This window comes from Bos grunniens, chromosome X (assembly GCF_055505025.1).
Source record: "Bos grunniens cultivar Pamir isolate PY7600 chromosome X, Bosgru_T2T1.0, whole genome shotgun sequence".
In the NCBI taxonomy this organism is placed as follows: Eukaryota; Metazoa; Chordata; class Mammalia; order Artiodactyla; family Bovidae; genus Bos; species Bos grunniens.
The window spans coordinates 63,184,053-63,207,710 of NC_141194.1; the positions used below are offsets into that span (position 1 = coordinate 63,184,053).

The 23,658-nt window shown below is 39.5% G+C and overlaps 1 protein-coding gene across 1 annotated transcript in view; it reads right to left on the minus strand.

Moving 5' to 3' along the window:
* Positions 1–10,389: 10,389 nt before the first annotated feature.
* Positions 10,390–23,658, minus strand: part of TEX11 (testis expressed 11) — a 210,130-nt gene continuing 196,861 nt past the window's right edge. Inside the window, exons 30-31 of the mRNA XM_086389929.1 lie at positions 11,677–11,841; positions 10,390–10,638 (exon numbers count right to left, since the gene is read on the minus strand). Coding sequence (XP_086246055.1) covers positions 10,567–10,638; positions 11,677–11,841 — 237 coding nt within the window. The 3' untranslated portion in view covers positions 10,390–10,566. The remainder of the gene's footprint in view (positions 10,639–11,676; positions 11,842–23,658) is intronic.

A 23,658-nucleotide genomic window follows, 5' to 3' on the forward strand; every position in this document is an offset into this window, starting at 1 on the left:
TCTTTGCATCATGTCTATGTCTAATAGTCCTCACATCCACCATCATTGTTTTTACTGCTATTATCCCAATTCGATTCTTCATTATTTCATCCCTTCAACAAACACAATTCCCTGTGTCAGGCCCTGGGGATACAACAGTGAGCAAAACAGATAAGTCTGCCCTTATAGAGCTCACTGTGGAGGAGACAGGCATCAGTCATAGAAATAGATATTTACAAACATAAGTGCTATTCATGAAGAGTGTGGGGCCTTATAAAAGGGTGAAATAGAGACGTTATAATGATTTACAAATTAGGCTTCCTCTAGCCATCTAGTCAAGGCTACGGTTTTCCTATAGTCATGTATGGATGTGAGAGTTGGACTATAAAGAAAGCTGAGCGCCGAAGAATGGATGCTTTTGAACTGTGGTGTTGGAGAAGACTCTTGAGAGTCCCTTGGACTGCAAGGAGATACAACCAGTCCATTCTAAAGGAGATCAATCCTGGGATTTCTTTGGAAGGACTGATGCTGAAGCGAAGCGCCAATATTTTCGCCACCTGACGCAAATAACTGACTCACTGGAAAAGACCCTGATGCTGGGAAAGATGGAGGGTAGGAGGAGAAGGGGACGGACGACAGAGGATGAGATGGTTGGATGGCATCACCAACTCGATGGACATGAGTTTGGGTAAACGGGAGTTGGTGATGGACAGGGAGGCCTGGCGTGCTGCAGTCCATGGGGTCGCAAAGAGTCAGATATGACTGAGCGACTGAACTGAACTGAGACTCTCCCTTCCAATCCACTTCATGCACTGTTGCCCTGATGTTCCCACAGTCTGTCTCTGACCATACAACTCCCCAGCTCAAATTCTTCCATGGCTTAGAGAATCAAGTTCAAATGCCTTAGTCAGGTGTTGGAGATCCTCCACAATCTGCTTCCAACCTATATTTCCAAGTTTTCCCCCAATATTTACCTTAAGCACTCTATACTGCACATAAAAGGACCCACCATTTCTACTACCGGAAGACTATGCCTTTGCCATGCTGGGGTTTTGTTGTTGTTGTTTTGTTTTGCCTGAAATACTCTTCCCCTTGTCCCTTATGTCCAAATCCAGTTCAACCTTCACAAAATATTTCCTGATCCCCTCCTTTGGTAATCTCAACACACTTCCCCTACTTTTATATTAGTCACATTCTAGCTTTAATATTATAATCATTATAATACATTAATTGTAAGCCTAACCAGTTCACTGAGGGTGGATCTGGGTCTAAACCACAATTACTCAGTGATGGACAGATGAATGAATGGTTGATGGTTTCTGGGTTGACAATGTGGAGGGGGCCAGAAGTATGCTGACATAGTATGAATATTTTCTCTGATCATGTATTTTCATTGCAGTTTAGCAGAGAGCCATGGTAAAGCTATCAAACAAATGCCCATTTCCACCTTCTTTCACCTCTTAACAGGTGGACATCTGATAGAAATGAACGGCCCCACCAAAGGAGACATAGAAACCATCCCCAATGACTATTGTGACCGGAAAATTCAATGACATGATCAATCAAGTGTTTTTTCCCTTACAAAAGAAAACTGATACTTTAGAAAAGAAAATATGAATGGTGAAATAGCTGCCTATAGAGATGGAATTGCAGAATAGGATTTCTTTGTCTGGACTACAGTTTAAAATATTGGATTGCTGGGCTCTTGGCTAGGGACAGAGTTCTCTATGATAACTGGGAAAAATGTGTTTACCCAAAGCCTTGCTGATCTGATAAAGAGAACTTTAAATTGAAAATGGAGGGGAAAGGAGGAAAATGACCTGATAATATAAAATCAATTACTATGATATCAGTTATGACAACAAGAACAGCAATGGAAGAGCTGCCTGTTCAGTCTTGGGAGAATACATCTGGGAAAAGTCGTAAGCAGAATTTATTGCTTAAGCTGTTTGTGTATCAATGCACAGCACATACACTGGGCTGAACCACATGAAATTGCCAATATTCTACTGCTTTGACTTACAAAAATGGCAACTTCATATGGCTCAACCTAGTATTACGAGGTAATATTGAAATTTTACCTCAAGGCAATAAATACCAACTAAAAGATGTCATTAAGACTTGGTGGAATGAAACACAACTAGAATTTGGTATCAGGAGCACACTGTAAAGAAAGACTCCCTTGAGAATGGGAGATGGCATTGTGCTGTGTGCTTCAGTTCAGTTCAGTTCAGTTCAGTTGCTCAGTCCTATCTGACTCTTTGCGACCCCATGAACCGTAGCACACCAGGCATAGACATCCACAAACGTGGGGACAGAGTCCTCTACAGAGTTTTGGTGAAGTTGAAAGGAGAAAGGAGCTGGAGTAATAGTGTAAGCATGTCACACAGCACTTTACAAAATGGGAGAAATGGCTGATGTATTCCTGACACAGATCACAAACATGGCATTGGGCAAGATTTAGCAGCAATGAGGTACTTTGTCCAGGACTTCTATTGTTTCATTTGCTTCAAAGCAGAACATTTTGAAATATTTTACTTGTCTTGCTGACAATATTTCTCCTCAGAAAGTAAATCCACAAGCAAACTGTTTGCTCTCCATGACCTAATTCTGACCAATAACAAACAACTGATTAGTGAAGTGGAAACGAAGAGTAACCATAATAGCTCTGGATTTTTGACAGCATAAGGCTGGACATAGTAAGGTATTTTGCTCTCGAATTTAAGAAGGCAGACTTCAGATGGTTCAGAGAAAAGGCAGCATGAAGGCAAAGAAAGAGCAAGGGTCCAACACATCTAGTTTTCAATCATGGCTTTGCCATTTCCCTGCTGTGTGACCTTGATTAAGTGACTTAAACTCTCTGAGCCTGTTGCCCACAGAATGACAGGGAATGACAGGGAAGGAGGGAGAAAGAAAGGAAAGAAGGAAGGAACAGCAACAATAGAATGGCACCACCTCCTTCCCAGGGGTGACAACAATTAGATGGGATGGCACACATGAAGGGCTCCGTGCTTAGTAGGGATATATTCACTGTTAGTTTTCCTGCACTTTCTACTCAAATGCCCTTCCAAAAGGGTTTTAAAGCTCTTAGAAGCTAAATTCTGACCTTATAATTGTGTAGTATTTTAATGAAGTAAAAATAAAAGTATGGAAAGAAAATGATGTAAATGAAGGAGTTCTTTGATGATGAAACATTTAAAAGGTGGAGAGAGGGCATCTGACCAAAGATGAATATAAAATAGTAACATGGAGCTGTCAAAATTATATCAGGGAGGCCTGACCCCAAATGAGCTAATGCTAGGAGTAAGATAAAGAGGCTTGTTTTCAGTTTGTTTGCATCAAGAAGCAAATCAAGGAGGATATGAAGGCTGCAAGTTGGGGCAGAATGGTATGTTTTAATTAGTTTTTAAAATTTTAAATGTAATATAAACACGTGTAAAAAGAATTCCAGTAGTACCACAGGGTAAAAAATGAAATGGTGTAATGTTGACAGACAGCCTCTTTAACTTCTCCTTTGCTCTAGTCTTCTCCACCATACAAACTCTGTCCATTAGACTGGAAAGGGTCAAGCAGACATTGGTAAAGAGGGAACTGAGGATCATAGTAAATAAGAAAATTGTAGGAAAGCATGAGTGCTTTAAATGATTTTGAGTCTCCTGGCTGAGACAGGTTGTATTTCAGGATGTTGAAAGAACCTGTAGATGAGATCATTGCACTGCTGTTTGTAACCATGGAGAACAAGAAAAATGTTGGCAGCCTCAGTTAAGTTCAGTTGCTCAGTCGTGTCCGACTCTTTGCGACCCCATGAATCGCAGCACGCCAGGCCTCCCTGTCCATCACCATCTCCCAGAGTTCACTCAAACTCATGTCCATCGAGTCAGTGATGCCATACAACCATCTAATCCTCTGTCGTCCCCTTTTCCTCCTGCCCCTAATCCCTCCCAGCATCAGGGTCTTTTCAAATGAGTCAACTCTTCACATGAGGTGGCCAAAGTATTGGAGTTTCAGCCTCAGCATCAGTCCTTCCAATGAACACCCAGGACTGTCTCCTTGAGGATGGACTGGTTGGATCTCCTTGCAGTCCAAGGGACTCTCAAGAGTCTTCTCCAACACCACAGTTCAAAAGCATCAATTCTTCGGCACTCAGCTTTCTTCACAGTCCAACTCTCACATCCATACATGACTACTGGAAAAACCATAGCCTTGACTAGATGGACCTTTGTTGACAAAGTAATGTCTCTGCTTCTCAATATGCTATCTAGGTTGGTCATAACTTTCCTTCCAAGAAGTAAGCATTTTTTAATTTCATGGCTGCAATCACCATCTGCAGAAGCCCCATTTTGGAGCCCAGAAAAATAAACTCAGCCACTGTTTCCCCATCTATTTCCCATGAAGTGATAGGACCAGATGCCATGATCTTAGTTTTCTGAATGTTGAGCTTTAAGCCAACTTTTTCACTCTCCTCTTTCACTTTCATCAAGAGGCTTTTTAGTTCCTCTTCACTTTCTGCCATAAGGGTGGTGTCATCTGCATATCTGAGGTTATTGATATTTCTCCTGGGAATCTTAGAGAAGGACAAATACTCCTTTTTATTTTATTTTTTATTTTAATTATAAGTTTACTTTAATTGGAGGCAGATTCATGTTGATTTATGGCAAAACCAATACAATATTGTAAAGTAATTAGCCTCCAAATACTCCTTTTTAAAGGGAGGATGGTAGGTTTCATAAGCTTTAGATAGGCAAATTTCATCTTAATCCCAGGCAAGTTTCTATGTTATGGGAAAGGATGGTTTGCATGAGACCTGGAAGGGAAGTAGTGACCACAAAGGGTTTATAAAACTCTACCTAAGAAGAGTACAAGACAAAGCTCATTTTCTTTTCTGAAACAAGGTGAGCATCTATAAATGGGTAAAGCTGGGGAATATTGTAGACATAGTGTATCTAGATCCAGCAAGGCACTGACAGCCACTCATGTGTGACTTTTTCCTTATGAAAAAGTTGGGAAAATGTATATAGTACAATTATGGAATGAGTGATCATCCCAAAGTCTGCTAGTTAATGGATCAAAGTTTAGTTTATTTATATACTAATTTATCTGTCACCTCCACTTGGATGTAAGCTCCTCAAAGGAGAGACCTTGTCCTCTAATTTATTCATGACTTCATCCCCAGTACCTATAACCATGTCCAATACATAGTAGAAAGTGTTCAGAAAGTGTTTGTTGCATGAATGAACAAACTTGTGGGTAGGACTGCAAGGCCTGCCACCAAGCTTTGTCTCAGCCCTTCCTTATTAAGTACATCTTTTCACCTACTTGGATGACGACATAAGGTGGTATACTGATGAAATGTGCAGATAATGTGGGTCTGAGAGGGATAACACTGTAACAAAGATAGAAATTTTAAAAAGAACAACTGGTGAGAGCAGTTTAATAGTGATAAATGCACTTAGACTGAAAGTACAAGCTGCTGCTGCTGCTAAGTTGCTTCAGTCATGTCCAACTCTGTGTGACCCCAGAGACAGCAGCCCATCAGGCTCCCCTGTCCCTGGGATTCTCCAGGCAAGAACACTAGAGTGGGTTGCCATTTCCACCTCCAATGCATGAAAGTGAAAAGTGAAAGTGAAGTTGCTCTGTTGTGTCCGACTCTTAGCGACCCCATGGACTGCAGCCCACCAGGCTCCTCCGTTCATGGGATTTTCCAGCAAGAGTACTGGAGTGGGGTGCCATTGCCTTCTCCAAGTACAAGCTGAGACATCAATTAACAGCAGGATATATGAAAAAAAAAAAGACTTAGTTTTCATTCATTAACAAATATACTTATTGAAAGTGCCAGGCACTGTGCTAGACACTGGGATATACACACTGTCTGCCCTTCTGCAGCTTAAAGACTATTGAGGGAGACAGATGTTAATCAAATTAGTCCACAAGGAAATATGTTATCTACAAACTATGAAGAATAAAACAGAGCACTAAGACAGCATATGACAAGAGAACCTGACCTGGTTGAGAAAGGTTTCTTTGAGGAACTGACACTTGAGCTGACTTCTCGAAAACTAAATAGGAAAAAAACCAAGGTGAACACTGGAGAGAGTAAACAAGAAGTCTCGTGAGTCAACGCTATGAAACGCCTGCTTAAATGTGCTTCCTTGCCCTTCCCTTTGGTGGGGGGCTCGGCAAGGGACTCCTTCCCTGGGCCGGGAGCTTGGCTGATGGCTAGCGTTTGCCAGGGCTTTTTGGCTGAAGGGGCGGCCCTCATGGTCAGTATGGTGGCATTAGGACTGAGGCCTGACTGGGAGATTGTTCTCAAACAGGGAGACTGAGCAAATAAGTGAATAGTTGATGTTAATAGGAGTCAGGTTTCTCAATGTTGGCAGAGATAGCTGCAAATATGGAAAAGTAGGAAGGCTAGAATAAACCGTCTGGTGTTGGATTGAAAATGCAAGTATCAGTATGAACTCAGTATCAGTATGAAGTTTTATATATACATATATTCACCAGGTGGCGCTAGTGGTAAAGAACCCACCTGCCAATGCAGGCAACATAAGAGACTCAGGTTAGATCCCTGGTTCAGGAAGATCCCCTGGAGGAGGGTACAGAAACCCACTCCAGTATTCTTGCCTGGGGAATCCCATGGACAGAGGAGCCTGGTGGGCTACGGTCCATAAGGTTGCAAAGAGTTGGACACAACTGAAGAGACTTAGCAAAACACACATTTATCTGTAGGTATGTATTCACCACACATTTATTTCCTAATTCTGTCCACTGAGAGGCTGTAGAAACAATTGCACCCTAGTACACCTAGCACTCAGATCTTGGATAATAACTATCATTCTCCATTAAAAGGAATACGGGATCCTTGGAGAAATAACTGATTCCAGTGCAGGAGCAGGGAAAGTACAAGACGAGCCTGAAACATCTTATTTTGTCACAGAGTAAGAAATTGTTTAGTCAATGATGGGGACATGTCAAAAGGACATAGGAGGCAGTTTTGAGTAGCAAAATAGTGGTAATAGTGTATTATAACATTGAATAAGATAGGAATCCATTCACTTCAGTCCAGTTCAGTTGCTGAGTCGTGTCCGACTCTTCGTGACCCCATGAATCACAGCATGCCAGGCCTCCCTGTCCATCACCAACTCCCAGAGTTCACCCAAACCCATGTCCATAGAGTCGGTGATGCCATCCAGCCATCTTATCCTCTGTCATCCCCTTCTCCTCCTGCCCCCAATCTTTCCCAGCATCAGGGTCTTTTCAAATGAGTCAGCTCTTCGCATCAGGTGGCCAAAGTTTAGTCTATACTAAAATATATTTTAAAAATATGAATAAATAAGGGGAAAATACTCTTCTTTACACATGCCAACTAATAAATGAAGAGGGAATAATAGAAATTTTTAAAAAATCAACATTTAGTAACCATCACCGTAAAAATGGATTTAGGCAAGAGTCATCAGTGGATGCTAAAACTAGTGAGAGTTTAATGAGGAACGGGATATTTGATCTTAAAGTATCTTCCACAAGATAATTACTTATGAATTATTAATATGGTAGACATTGTCTTAACTATACCCATCAATGAAACAAACTGACATTGTGTGTCTGTTTGTATGATGCACCAAGAACACATCACTTCTGTGGTGTGCTTACAAAAATGTATAAATTAATCATTAGGAAACATCAGCTACACTGAAGTGGAGGTTCATGTTACAAAGTAATTAGCCTACATTCTTCAAAAGTGTCAAGGTCATGAAAGATCAGGAAAGACTGAGAAACTTTGGTTTGCAGATGAGAGACATGACATCTAAAAGCAACTTATGATCCTGAACTTATAAAGGACTTTATTAAGACAATCAATGCAACTTGAAAGGAGTCTGTGGATTAGGTGGTAGAATTGTATCATTATGAATTTTCTAATATTGATTGTTGTACCATGGTCATTTGGGAGAATAGTATTCTTGTTTTTAGGAAATATGCAATGTGGCAAAGGGGTAATGGAGTGAGAAGTCTGCAAATCTTGAATGATTCAGAAAGAAAAGCAGAGAATGGTAAGGCAATGTGCTAAAATATTAACAAATGGGGACTTGGGTAAAGGGTATGTAGTAACTTGCACGTTTTCTGAGTATGAAACTATTTCAAAATCATACAAACCAACTGGGGAAAAAAGTCAGTGTCATCTCACACGCTAGTAAAGTCATGCTCAAAATTCTCCAAGCCAGACTTCAACAATACGTGAACCGTGAACTTCCAGATGTTCAAGCTGCTTTTAGAAAAGGCAGAGGAACCAGAAATCAAATTGCCAACATCCACTGGATCATCAAAAAAGCAAGATTTCCAGAAAAACATCTATTTCTGCTTTATTGACTATGCCAAAGCTTTTGACAGTGTGGATCACAATAAACTGTGGAACATTCTTCAAGAGATGGGAATACCAGACCACCTGACCTGCCTCTTGAGAAACCTATATGCAGGTCAGGAAGCAACAGTTAGAACTGGACATGGAACAGACCGGTTCCAAATAGGAAAAAGAGTAGGTCAAGGCTGTATATTGTCACCCTGCTTATTTAACTTATATGCAGAGTACATCATGAGAAGCGCTGGGCTGAAAGAAGCACCAGCTGGAATCAAGATTGCCAGGAGAAATATCAATAACCTCAGATATGCAGATGACACCGCCCTTATGGCAGAAAGTGAGAAAGTGAAGTCGCTCAATTGTGTCCGACTCTTTGTGACCCCGTGGACAGAAGCCTACCAGGCTCCGCGGTCCATGGGATTTTCTAGGCAAGAATACTGGAGTGGGCTGCCATTTCCTTCTCCAGGGGATCTTCCCAACCCAGGGATCGAACCCAGCTCTCCTGCATTGCAGACAGACGCTTTACTGTCTGAGCCACTAGAAAAGCCCGTGGCAGAAAGTGAAGAGGAACTAAAAAGCCTGTTGATGAAAGTGAAAGAGAGTGAAAAAGTTGGCTTAAAGCTCAACATTCAGAAAACTAAGATCATGGCATCTGGTCCCATCACTTCATGGGAAATAGATGGGGGAACAGTGGCTGACTTTTTCTGGGCTCCAAAATGGGGCTTCTGCAGATGGTGATGGAGCCATGAAATTAAAAGATGCTTACTTCTTGGAAGGAAAGTTATGACCAACCTAGATAGCATATTGAAAAGCAGAGATATTACTTTGCCAACAAAGGTCCGTCTAGTCAAGGCTATGGTTTTCCAGTGGTCATGTATGGATGAGAGAGTTGGACTGTGAAGAAAGCCGAGTGCTGAAGAATTGATGCTTTTGAACTGTGGTGTTGGAGACGACTTTTGAGAGTCCCTTGGACTGCAAGGAGATCCAACCAGTCCATTCTCAAGGAGACCAGTCCTGGGTGTTCATTGGAAGGACTGATGCTGAGGCTGAAACTCCAGTACTTTGGCCACCTCATGCGAAGCGCTGACTCATTGGAAAAGACCCTGATGCTGGGAGGGATTGGGGGCAGGAGAAGGGGCGACAGAGGATGAGATAGCTGGATGGCATCACCGACTCGATGGACATGAGTTTGAGTGAACTCCGGGAGTTGGTGATGGACAGGGAGGCCTGGAGTGCTGCGATTCATGGGGTTGCAGAGAGTCGGACATGACTGAGTGACTGAACTGAACTGAACTGAACGCAACTCTAGCCAGAATGAGGTTGCTGAACTCTGTGTGGGTCAGACCTCACTGGAACGTGGGCTTTGACTCTGGGAAAGGTGAGGTAACTACATCATATGAGAACAAGTGAGGGAGTCTGAGGATATATAACCAGAAGAAAAAAGCCAGGATGATGGAGAGAGGGAGCAAACTTGGTATGAGACAAATTTCTGTTCAGTATGAGGAAGTGTAGTTTACCAATTAGCAAAAAAAAAAAAAGGTGGACTGCATTGTCTCAAGATTGTGTCAGGATATGTTCTGATAGAGCCTGGACAACCAAGTCTCAAGAATGTCATAGATTTCATGAAATCTGATCAATGCTGGGCCCACAGACCACTAAGGTCCATCTGATGAAGAGTCTATGGTTCTGTTATGTTCAGGTATTGGGAATTAGAGCACTTCTCGAATAAAATGCAATCTGTACATGGGGCATGAATCATCTTGCTCTCACATGGGCTATTTGAATAATTGCTCCATTGTGTCTGACTCTTTGCAACCCCATGGACTATAGCCCTCCAGGCTCCTCTGTCTATGGAATTCTCCAGGCAAGAATACTGGAGTGGGTTACCATTTCCTCCTCCAGGGGATCTTCTCAGCCCAGGGACTGAACCTGGGTCTCCTGCATTGCAGGCAGATTCTTTACGGTCTGAGCCACCAGGAAAGCCCAATATATTATGTATATATGTTTCTTAGCACTTTGGAAAAATCATTTGTCCCTCAGAAATGAGCTGGTCACAATAGTAAAAGTCAAAATGCTTTTATTTTTGGAAATTTCACTTAACAAGAAAACAGGGCAGGGGAAAACAGAAGCACAACAGCAAGCCTGGTAAGAATTTAAGCATTCAACATCTTAGAACCGTGTACACATCTTCAAGTTGCTGTCAGCTTGCCAGTGTATATATCTTGTTTCAGCAGTTCTCACTCTTCATTAAAAGCTGAGCGCTTGTTTTTTTCTAATGCTTCCACAAGCTCACCGTACAGAATATTCACCTGGGAAAGAGAACAGCAAATAGATTTCTTGAGAGAAAGGGAAATGTGGGAAAGCTTCCCAGACCCATGTTGATGGCATGAGAATCTAACCTTTACCTTCTGAGACCTGAAGCACCACTCTGGGGAGAACATACAGTGCTCTCTTGGGGAAAAGGGATCCTGTGACACTAGGTTTAATTTTACTAGCAGCTATTGAGAGTCCCTTGGACTGCAAGGAGATCCAACCAGTCCATTCTGAAGGAGATCAGCCCTGGGATTTCTTTGGAAGGGATGATGCTAAAGCTGAAACTCCAGTACTTTGGCCACCTCATGCGAAGAGTTGACTCATTGGAAAAGACTCTGATGCTGGGAGGGATTGGGGGCAGGAGGAGAAGGGGACGACAAAGGATGAGATGGCTGGATGGCATCACTGACTCGATGGACGTTGAGTCTCAGTGAACTCCGGGAGTTGGTGATGGACAGGGAGGCCTGGCGTGCTGCAATTCATGGGGTCGCAAAGAGTCGGACACGACTGACTGACTGATCTGATCTGATTATAAAAGATAAGGTACTTAAAACATAAAATATCCTTTGCTCTTATTTGATACAAAAACTTTCTCTCCATCAAGCCTCTCCTGGTGAGGTAGGGGCCCAGAAATAATTCTGCTCAAAATAATTCCTGCAGAAAATGTCTTTTTAAATATTCACTGTTTGCAGAGAGGTCTTCCCTATGTGCACTGGCACTGACAGTGATACATCTTTCCTGAGCTCACTCCTGGCATTTTTCTTAGATTCCACTTGCTATTCCTAAATTTGCCTTGTTTGCCATTCTTCCTAGTTTTCACTAATTAAGAATTTCACTAATTACTGGCTTTCAGTAATTAAGAAATTACTGTTTATAGTCCCATAACTCTTACAGTTCATGGAACTACCAAGAGGAACAATGGTCAAGATCCTTTCCTAGTCAACAAAGGTAGGGTTGTGTCTTTACTGAGAGCTAGATAGAACCTCTCTATCCCCTGAGTCATGCCATCCACCCCTAACCTTCTCCTTCCTCACCTGAGTTTCATAGGTGCTCTTGAGGGAGCCAAGGTAGTCAAGGAGACGCAGTGCCAGGCCGCACCATTTTTCAGTAGATACATACATGCGTTCACTGTAAAGAAATATGCCAATATTCCAGGACTTGATCATCAGACAGAGAACCTCCATTTCTGGGTAGCCTTCCTAAAATCCAAGAACAAGAAGTTTACAGGTATTACTGTCACAATCACTGTAGCACTGATTCTATCAGAGCTGCATCCCATTATTATTAAACAATGGGTGCTCTGCCAACACTGAAGAAGAAACCCACAGCTTCTGTGAGCAATCCTGTGCTCCGGAAGAGGAGGAGAAGAGCACCTTTAAGTTCTGTCAGCTGTAGCATGTTCCATAGCAAGACCTCATGAAGTGACATATAAACTAAAAAAGCAGTGAAGCCCTCTGTCTCTGAGTGCAGCAGTGTCTCTCAGTGCAGCCCTCTGCACTGAGTTCTGTTTTTTCTGAAGCAGGAGAAAAACCTGTATCCTGTTTGGAGCTTCCCTTGTTGCTGTCCTCAGTCAATTATCTCCCTAATACCTATCTCTAATTTTCAGAGAAGCTTGTCAACAGTTTTACTGAGTCTGCAGTTTTATTGAATCTCTTAATTTTCTTGACCTGCATCAGTCCTGTGTTTGAAACAGAGCTTGTATTAATCTTTATTTTTTTGTATATATCGATAGAGATTTACTTTAAGGAACTGCCTCACACAATATAGGGTTTGGCAAGTTTGAAATCTGTAGAGCAGGCTAGCAGGCTATAAATTCATGTAGTTGTGATCTTGAGTCTGAAATCTGTATAAATTCATCATGTATAAATCAACATCATGTATAAATTCATGATGTTGTGATCTTGAGTCTGAAACCTGTAGGGCAGGCCAGTAGGCTTGAAACCCAGGCAGAATTTCTGTTACAATCTTGAGGCAGAAATCCTTCTCCAGGAAACCTCAGTTTTCGATTTGAAGGTAAAAACTGATTACGGAGGGTAATCTGTTTTACTTGAAGTCAACTTATTGTAATTTAAAAATACTAATCTTTGTGTTGACAGTATCTACCTAGCTATGAATGCAGGACACATTTCTTTTTAAATTTTTTCTTTCATTTTATTTTTTAAATTAAATACGTGTGTATGATAGATAATGCATGTATAGGAGACTTGGAAAATACAGAACAAAGTTACATAGAGTTCTACTATATATTACACTTATTAAGTAGATAAATTCAGATTTTTAGTTGGAGTTTCAATATCAAACTCTCAAAAATTAATAGAACGAATAGACAGAAAAGTAGAAGGATGCAGCAGACTCGAAAAGCACTATGAACCAACTCAACATAATTAAGATTTACACAATTTTCAAAAAACAGTAGGATGCAAATTCTATTCAAGTTCCCAAAGACTATAAAACAGGAGACAGTAGGACATATCCAGGGACATAAAACAAGGTGCAAAAATTTCACGGTCGAAAGGTTTTGAAATCATACACAGTCTTTAACCACCATGGAATTATGTTAGAAATCAGTATCAAAAGACATTTGAAAATAACCCACATATGCAATGTGACATGTACCAAGAGAGACCTTTGAACCTAGCCACTGAAAGCCTCAATAAAGTTAAAAGAGTGAAAAAACACAGGGTGACTTCAGAGAAGAAAATATTTAAATAAGAAATTAATATCAAATGAGAGATTAATATCAAAGATACTTAAAAAAACCCATATATTTGGGAATTAAATGTCCACTTTTAAATGATGGATGTATCTAAGAAGCTGTAACAAGGAAAATTAGAAAGTATCTGCAACAGAATAAAAATGAAAAGAGAATTTATCAGAATTTATTGAATGCAGCTGAAGTTGCTCAATGTAAGTAACTAAATACAATGTGGAATCTTGAATAATTTATGAGAACAAAAAATGGACACTAGCATAAAATTTTGTGAAATTTGAACAAAATCTGTAATTTAGTTAATAATATTGCAGCACATGTTAAATTTTCCATTTTTTAAAACATAGTATTTCTTTATATTCTCAGAATTGGATTATTTTAATAGAAGTTTCAAGCCTCATTCAAATTTTTTAAATCACTAAGATAATAAGCTTTCTAGATTTTTAGCAGTAATAGTATATGCCAGAATAAATGGAATTGTATTTAAGTTTTGAGTGAATATAAATTAGAAATCTAGCATTCTACTCATACTTAGTCAAACAAGTGGAATCAAAATGTCAAATTTCTTAGCTAGGAAAAATTCATAATTTTTCTAAAATATATACATATCATAAATTATAAATATGCATATACATATATACACAAAACCTTTTCTACTACACTTGATAAAGGCTTGAGAAAGAACAACAAAAAGAGAAATTGGAAAATATAAACTAAATGAAATAGAAAAAGTGAAACAAACTACATAAAAATAAAAGATCATCATATAGTTCAGTTGTTTTTAAACAAGGCTGCTCATCAGAATCACATCTGGAGCTTTGGAGGAAAAAACAGTATCTGTATTTTTCAAAAAATCCCAAGAGAATTCTAATGTGCATCTGGATTTAAAAAGTAATTACATAAACTGATACAGCCACTATGGAAGACAGTATAGAGAATGCTTAAAAAACTAGGACTAAAACTACTACTATATGACCCAACAATCCCACTATTGGGCATATACCCTGAGAAAACCATAAATGAAAAAGATACATGTGCCCCAATGTTTACCGTAGCACTATTTACAATAGCTAGGACATGGAAGCAACCTAGATGCCTGTTGACAGATGAACGGATAAAGAAGCTGTGGTACATGTACAAAATGGGGTATTACTCAGCTATAAAAAGGAATGCATTTGAGGTGGATGAACCTAGAGTGTGAAGAACCTAGTGAGTGAAGTTAAGTCAAAAAGAAAAACAAATATCATATATTAATGTATACATATGGAATCTAGAAAGATGGTACTGATGAACCTATTTGGAGCAGCAATAGAGATGCAGACATAGAGAACAGGCTTATGGACACCAGGGGTGGGGAAGGAGAGGGTGGGACGAATGGAGAGAGTAGCATAGAAACATATACACTACCATATGTAAAATAGATAGCCAGTGGGAATTTGCTGTATGACTCAGGGAGCTCAAACTGTGGCTCTGTAACAACCTAGAGGGATGGGATGGGGTGGGAGGTGAGAGGGAGGTTCAAGAGGGAGGGGACACACATATACCTATGGCTGATTCATGTTGATGTATGGCAGAAACCAACATAATATTGTAAAGCAATTATCATTCAATTAAAAATAAATGAAAAAAATTTAAAAAGTGATTACAGGTTTTTCTATTAAGTGGTAGTTTTAGCGATATAGAATTCTGTTATTTTCTGTCGACCAATCGTGATACAAAGGTATTAAATAAGTAATAGTTACATAATCACAATAGTAAAAGATGTTTATCTGTTTTCACAATCCGTAGCCAGACAAAAAATAAAATATAATTATAATCACAAGCCATAATGGAAACAAGATTAACCTAACAATACAAAATAATTACATACAATTTAGGGGGTTAAAAGCAGACTGAGGTGGTAAGTGGAGGTGTGTACAAGCACATGGTTTCATCTAGCCAGCAACTCTATGTCTTTGGGTTGGTGCATTTAATCCATTTATATTTAAGGTAATTATCAATATGTATGATCCTAGTACCATTTTCTTAATTGTTTTGGGTTTATTTTTTGTAGATCTTTTCTCCTTATCTTGGGTTTTCTGGTGCTGAATTCTCTTTTAACTTTTGCTTGTCTGGAAAGCTTTTGATTTCTCCATAAAATATGAATGAGAGTCTCACTGGGTAGAGTATTCTTGGTTGTAGGTTCCTCTCTTTCATCACTTTAAATACATCATGCCATTCTCTTCTGGCTTGTAGAATTTCTGTTGAGAAATCAGCTGATAATCTTATGGGAGTTCCTTTGTATGCTAGTAGTCATTTTCCCTTTTTGCTTTTAATATCTTATCTTTGTCTTTAACTTTTGTCAGTTTGATTACTATGTGTCTCGGTGCGTTCTGCCTTGGGTTTATTCTGTCTGGGACACTCTATGATTCCTGGACTTAGCTGACTATTTCCTTTTCCATGTTAGGGAATTTTTCAGCTATTTCTTTTCAAATATTTTCTCAGGTCCTTTCTCTCTCTCTTCTCCTTCCGGGACACCTGTAATGCAAATATTGGTGTGTTTAATGTTGTCCCAGAGATCTCTGAGGCTATCTTCATTTCTATTCATTCTTTTTTCTATATTCTGCTTTGTGGCAGTGAGTGAATTCCACCATTCTGTCTTCCACGTCACTTATCCATTCTGCTGCCTCAGCTGTTCTGCTATTGATTCCTTCTAGTGTATTGTCCATCTCTGTTTATTTGTTCTTTAGTTCTTGTAGGTCTTTGGTAAATATTTCTTGCACCTTCTCAATTCTTTTTCGGAGATTCTGGATCATCTTCACTGTCATTATTCTGAATTCTTTTTCAGGAAGGTTGTCTATATCCACTTCATTGAGTTGTTTTATCTTGTCCCTTCATCTGGGACATAACTTTCTGCTTTTTCATCATTACTTTCTGTAATGTGGTTTTTGTTGTAGGCTCTGTGGGACTCTCCTCCTTTCTTCTGTCTGTCTTCTGATGGAGAAGGCTAAGAGGCTTGTGCAAGCTTCCTGATGGGAGGGAGTGGTGGTGGGAAAAACTGAGTCTTGCTCTGGTGGGCAGGATCATGTTCAGTTCAGTTGCTCAGTCACGTCCAATTCTTTTTGACCCCATGGACTGCAGTACGCCAGGCTTCCCTGTCCATCACCAACTCATGGAGTTTACTCAAACTCATGTCCATGGAGTCAGTGATGCCATCCAACCATCTCATCCTCTGCTGTCCCCTTCTCCTCCTGCCTTCAATCTTTCCCAGCATCAGGGTCTTTTCCAATGAGTTGGCTCTTCACATCAGGTGGCCAAAGTACTGAAGTTTCAGCTTCAGCATCAGTCCTCCCAATGAATATTCAGGACTGATTTCCTTTAGAATGAACTGGTTGGATCTCCTTGCAATCCAAAGGACTCTCAAGAGTCTTCTCCAACACCACAGTTCAAAAGCATCAATTCTTCAGCGCTCAGCTTTCTTTATAGTCCAACTCTCACATCCATACATGACCACTGGAAAAACCAAAGCTTTGACTAGACGGACTTCTGTTGGCAAAGTAATGTCTCTGCTTTTTAATAAGCTGTCTAGGTTGGTCATAACTTTCCTTCCATGGAGCAAGCGTCTTTTAATTTCCTGGCTGCAGTCACCATCTGCAGTGATTTTGGAGCCCAAGAAAAGAAGTCTGTCATGGTTTCCATTATTTCTCCATCTATTTGCTATGAAGTGATGGGACCAGATGCCACGATCTTTGTTTCTTGAATGTTGAGTCTTAACATTCACTTTAACTTTTTTACTCTCTTCTTTCACTTTCACCAAGAGGCTCTTTAGTTCCTCTTCGCTTTCTGCCATAAGGGTGGTTTCATCTGTGTATCTTTCACTTTTATCAAGAAGCTCTATGTTATTATTGTTCTCCAGTTTGTGGATCACTTACCTGGCAGGTATGGGATTTGATTTTACTGTGATTGTGCCCTTCCTACTGTCTCGTTGCAGCTTCTCCTTTGTCTTTGGATGTGGGGTATATTTTTTGGTAGGTTCCAGGGTCCTACTGTTGATGGTTGCTCAACACCTAGTTGAAATTTTGGTGCTCTTGTAGGAGGAGATGAACACATGTCCTTCTCCTCTGCCATCTTTAACCAATTTCCCCTTTGTCTCTTAACATGGTTGATCACAGATTTTGCAATAGCAAAAAGGATTAGTCTAAGGAGCTACTTTCACAATTCTCGTATAGGAGATGGACCACAAAGGGACCACTTGTGTGCTCATTTCATATTAAAACTGTTCATCTACACAAGAAGTTTTGAGCCCTTGAAAGGGGACATATGATAGAAGACCTGAGCAGCAGTTTCTTGAGAGTGTCAATGACATTATCTAAGCTGTACTTTCACTCGTGTGGATTTATAAAAAATTACTATGCATAAAACACTATGAGAATGAGGGTGCTAAGAGGGAGAAGACAAAGCTTTTATCCTGAAGACACATAATCCCTCCAGGGAGACACTGTATAAAGTTATCCATGTATACAGAGGATCACACCAGTTACATGATTAAGGAGTAGTCAGAATGACACAGGCATGAGATGCTTCAGCTCAGTCAAAGGAACGAGCATTGGGCTGCCAGTCAGAGGTCTAATTTTTCTGCTTGAAATGCCACCACTCCCACCCAGTCCTTATCCACCTGATAAAGTTCTACTTTTTCTTCCAATTAACAAGCAAAGTTATTCCTTTCTCTGTTCCCACAGCAAGCTTTACATTCCTCTAATACAACTTATATCACATTGTTTTTAAACTGTGCATTATGTATCTCCTCTACCAGGTTGAGCTCCTTGAGTATAGGAACTTTTCTTGTTCATCTTTGTATCCTCAGGGTCCAACACTGTGCCAGGCACATAATAAGGGCACAATACATATTTGCTAAGTGAATGAATGAACAAATCAATCAACATCCAGTCAAATGCTACCTCCTCTTAGGCTTTCCCTAAGACTCTCCACAATGAATACATATGCACCACTTTGTTTCTATGACACTTTGTTCACAGCACTACAGCAGCACTTACAAGCTGTACTGTCTGTCTTCTCCACTAGGCTGTGCTGTGTGCTTTGTTTAGTCACTCAGTCATGGCCAACTCTTTGCGACCCCATGGACTGTAGCCCACTATGCTCCTCTGTCCATGGGGATTCTCCAGGCAAAAATACTGGAGTGGGTTGCCATGCCCTCCTCTCAGGGGATCTTCCAAACCCACTAGGCTGGGAGTTCCTTAAAGACAGAATGTCATCTACCTTTGAATATTTACAACCTGACACATGACCATGTTGTGATTTTTAACTGATTAACTGAACAATGACTAAACAAATAGACATGATCTTAGGGTAGATGCACAGGTGATCTAGCTATAGAGAGGTTATATGAAATGTCCAGAATAGGCAAATCCAGAGAGACAGCAGATTGGTAGCTGCCAGGGGCTGAGGGAGGGGGGAATTGGGAGTGACTGCTAATAGTTATGGGATTTCTTTTCAGGGTGATGAAAGATGTTCTGGATTTAGATACTAATGATATTTGCAGGATTTTGTGTATATACTAAAAACCACTGAATTGCAGACTTTAAAATTGTGAATTTTATGATAAATGAATTGTATCTCAACTTAAAAAAATATATACAGAGAAAGAGATGGGCATTTCATGTGGGCAGAACTGAGTCAATAGACTCAGACTGTGTTTGAGTCTGAGGGGGACTAATGGTCATTTGGCCCAAGCAGACAATTGATGTAGGGTAATTAGTAGGAAATAGGACTGGAAATGTAGGATGGGGCTACCTAAGCACTTCCTAGATGCTTTTCCTTAAAACATTAGTGTCATGAAAAATGTTAACAGATGGTGTATAAAAATAGAGTTCTTTAGTCAAATACATTTTGGAAGTACTACATTCTATATATAACCTCTTGGAGCGTTATAATGAACATTAGTTCGTTAAAAGTTTTAGGAAGTTTTACAGTAATGAAGAAACTATGTTAACTTTGTTTAATCCAGAGTATGTACATCATTTACTAACATATTGTGGAAGTTAGTTTGTACAACATTGGGCTGGAGTGTTAAAGGTTTTTCATAACAGGCTACAGATTTTGAAATTTATTCTGCTGGCAATGAAAAGTCACTGAAACCTTCTGAGAAGGAAAGTTACATGATAAAAGTGGAGTTTTAATAAGACTGAAATGATAACGGTATTTAGAACAGACCTGAGTGTGAGAAAACAAATACAGTGAGACTAAATGGACTTGTAAGAGACAAAGTATGACGTGATGAGGGTCAGAACTAGAATAGTGACAATGGAAATGGAAAAATGTAAGAAAAGTTCTAAAGGAAGAATCAGTATAACTTGGATTGATATGGGGAATGGAAGACAGGTCAATTAAAAATGGCTTAAAGTATATAGTTTGAGTGGCTGAGAGAATGCTGATACCACTAAAAGAAGAAATTGGAATAAAATGTTTCTGGGGATAAGGCATCAAGATAATGTTAAGTTCTAATTTAATCATGTTGAGACTGAGGCAACTTTGGAGATACTCAGGCTGTTGCAGATATGGACTGGAACTCAGGTTGGAGAATATCAACCCATTTAAACGACAGATTATAGAATATGGAGAAGGAAAGAGTAGAGAATATTAGAAATGTTCATAGTTGGGTGGTAAGAGGAAAAAGATAACACAGAAGAGCGATGAGAAAATAAAGGACAGAAGAAAAGACAATTTCAGTAAGGGAGGCAGTGGTTTATGAAGGCCAGGGTAAAGAAAAAGGTCTTCAAATTTGTCTAGGGAGATAGCAACTGGTGGCCTTGTATAGTGTGGTTAGCAGTACAGACAGTGATGGAAAGAGTGACTCAAGATGAGGACAGACAGGTAGGCAGGCCCTTGTAGGTCATGTTCAGGATTTTGGTTTTTAAGAGCAATGGGAAATTACTGAAGGAGATTAAGCAAGGTCATATGTATTTGAAAATTTAAAAGATCACTCTGGTTGCTAGATGGAGAGATGAAGAAAGCAAGAGATGCTAGGAGACCAGCTAAAAGTTTCCTGTAGTAGCCGAGTAAGAGATGATAACCTGAACTAGGTTGGTGATGGTGGAAGATGAGAAAAAATGAATGGACACGATATTTAGGAGGTAGAATTGACAGGACTTAGTAATAGAAACGGGAGTGAGGGAGGAGTTGAGGATAACTCCTAGATGTCTAGCTTGGATAACTACAAGAATGACAGTGCCATTCAACGAGTTAGGGAACTCAAAGAGTTTTATTTTCATTTGCACTAACTACCCTCCTGTTCAGCACTGCTCAGGTGAACCATTAATCTTCAACAAAGAAATGCATCTATGCAGCTACTCACCCCGATGCAACACAGGCTTGCCTATGGTAATATACAAACCAACTCCAGCAAATAGAGGTGTTTGCACTTACGACTTTCTCGCGCTCATATCTGAAGCCAGTTTTCTCTGTCCTTAAGATCTTAATAAATATAGCGATCATACATATCTCTAACAAAATTGCAGATGTTCTGGAACACAAATGCCATCTTTTCAAGTTCTCTTCAGGGGTCCTGAAGTATATCAGCTTTACTGAGATACAATTCACATACCATACCATTTACCTATTTTGAAGTGTACAATTCAATAGCTCTCAGTATACTCACAGAATTCTGCCACCACTACCACAATCAATTTTAGAATATTTTCATCCCCCTAAAAGGAAACAACCGTGCCCATTAGCAGTCAATACCCATCTCCCCCCCAGTCCCTGGGTAACCACTAATCTAATTTCTGTCTTTTATAAATTGGACCATTCTGGACATTTCAGATAAATGTCCTAAGTCATCTTTCATTTAGCACAATGTTTTCAAGGTCCATGTTGTAGCATGTATCAACACTTCATTTTTTTAATGGCCATATGACATTTTGTTTATCCATTCATCAGTTGGTAGACATTTAGGTTGCTCCCATTTTTGGCTATTATGAATAATGCTGCTATGAACATTTCTATATATGTCTTTGTTTAGCATTTGTTTTAATTTTTTATGGGTATATACCTTGAACTGAAATTACTGGGTTATGTGGTAACTCCATGTTTAACCTTCTAAAGAACTTAGCCAGACTGTTTTCCAAAGCAGCTGCACTACTGTAGAGTAACACAGTGTATGAGATCACCAATTTCTCCACATCCTTGTCAATACTTATTATTATATGTCTTTTTGATTATACCCATCTTAGTGGGTTATCAAGTGGTAGATCACTTTTTTTTTGATCACTGTGTTCTGATGTGCCTATCTCTGATGACTAATGATGTCAAGAATCTTTTGTATGCTTACTGGTCATGTGAATATGTTCTTTGGAGAACTGTCTATACACATCCTTTGTCCATTAAAAAATTTGTTTTTATATTATCAAGTTGTAAGAGCTCTTTCTATATTCTAAGCACAAGTCCTTTAACAAATGTATCATTTCCCAACATTTACTGCCCTTCTGTGGGTTGCCTTTTCACTTCCTTGATGGTCCTTTGCAGAAAAATTTTAATTTTGCTATTATCTAATTTATTGATTTTTAAAATTTTATTGCTTGTGCTCTTGGTGTCAAGCAATAAAACTGGACATGGAACAACAGACTGGTTCCAAATTGAGAAAGGAGTATCTCAAGGCTGTATATTGTCACCCTGCTTATTTAACTTATATGCAGAGTACATCACGTGAAATGCCGGGCTGGATGAAGCACAAGCTGGAATCAAGATTGCAGGGAGAAATATCAATAACCTCAGATATGCAGATGACACCACCCTTATGGCAGAAGTGAAGAAGAACTAAAGAGCCTCTTGATGAAAGTGAAAGAGGAGAGTGAAACAGCTGGCTTAAAACTCAGCATTCAAAAACTAAGATCATGGCATCCAGTCCCATCACTTCGTGGCAAATAGATGGGAAAACAACAGAAACAGTGAGAGACTTTATTTTCTTGGGCTCCAAAATCAGTGTAGATGGTGATTGAAGCCATGAAATTAAAAGATGCTTGCTCATTGGAAGAAAAGCTATGACTAACCTAGACAGCATATTAAAATGCAGAGACATTACTTTGCCAACAAAGGTCCATATAGTCAAAGCCATGGTTTTTCCAGTATTCATGTATGGATGTAAGAGCTGGACCATAAAGAAGGCTGAATACTGAAGAATACTTTTGAACTGTGGTGTTGGAGAAGACTCTTGAAAGTCCCCTGGACTGCAAGAAGATCACATCAGTCAATCTTAAATATTCATTGGAAGGACTGATGCTGAAGCTGAAGCTCCAATATTTTGGCCACCTGATGTGAAGAGCCAACTCATTGGGAAAGACCCTGATGCTGAGAAAGACTGAAGGCAGGAGGAGAAGGGGACGACAGAGGATGAGACATGAGTTTGTGCAAGCTCCAGGAGATGGTAAAGCACATGCTACCATGTGGACTGGCATGCTACAGTCCATGAGTTCACAAAGAGTCAGATATGACTGAGCGACTGAACAACAATAATGACAAAGGAGGCATAATATATAATGGAGAAAAGGAGTCTTTAGCAAGTGGTGTTGGAAAAGCTGGACAGCTACATGTAAATCAATAAAATTAGAACACTCCCTCATACTATATACAAAAATAAACTCAACATGGTTTAAAGACCTAAATATAAGACCTGACACCAAAAAACTCCTAGAAGTTAACATACGCAAAACATTACCTGACATAAATCACAGCAATGTTTTCTTTGGTCAGTCTTCCAAGGCAAACAAAATAAAAACAAATTATAAGGAAAACATCAATAAAACAAAAAGACAACCTACAGAATGACAGAAATTATTTGCAAATAATTCAACAAACAATGGTTTAATATCTGAAATATAAAAAGTTTATATAATTCAGTATCAAAAAGCTCAATAGAAATTGTCAGAAACCTTAAATAGACACATCTCCAAAGAAGATGTACAGACAGCCAATAGGCACATGAAAAGATGCTCGAGATCATTAATTACTAGAGAAATGCAAATCGAAACCACAATGAGTTATCATCAGTCAGAATGGCCATCATCAAGAAATCTACAAATAATAAATTCTGGAAAGGGTGTGGAGAAAAGGAGACCTTCCTACACTGTTGATGAGGATGTAAACTGGTGGCACCACTATGGAAAACAGTATGGAGTTTCCTTAAAAAACTAAAAAGAGAGTTATCATATGATCCAGCAATATCACTCCTAGGCATATATCTGGAAAAGATGAAAACTCTATTTTGAAAAGATACATACACCCCAATGTTCATAAACAACATTATTTACAATAG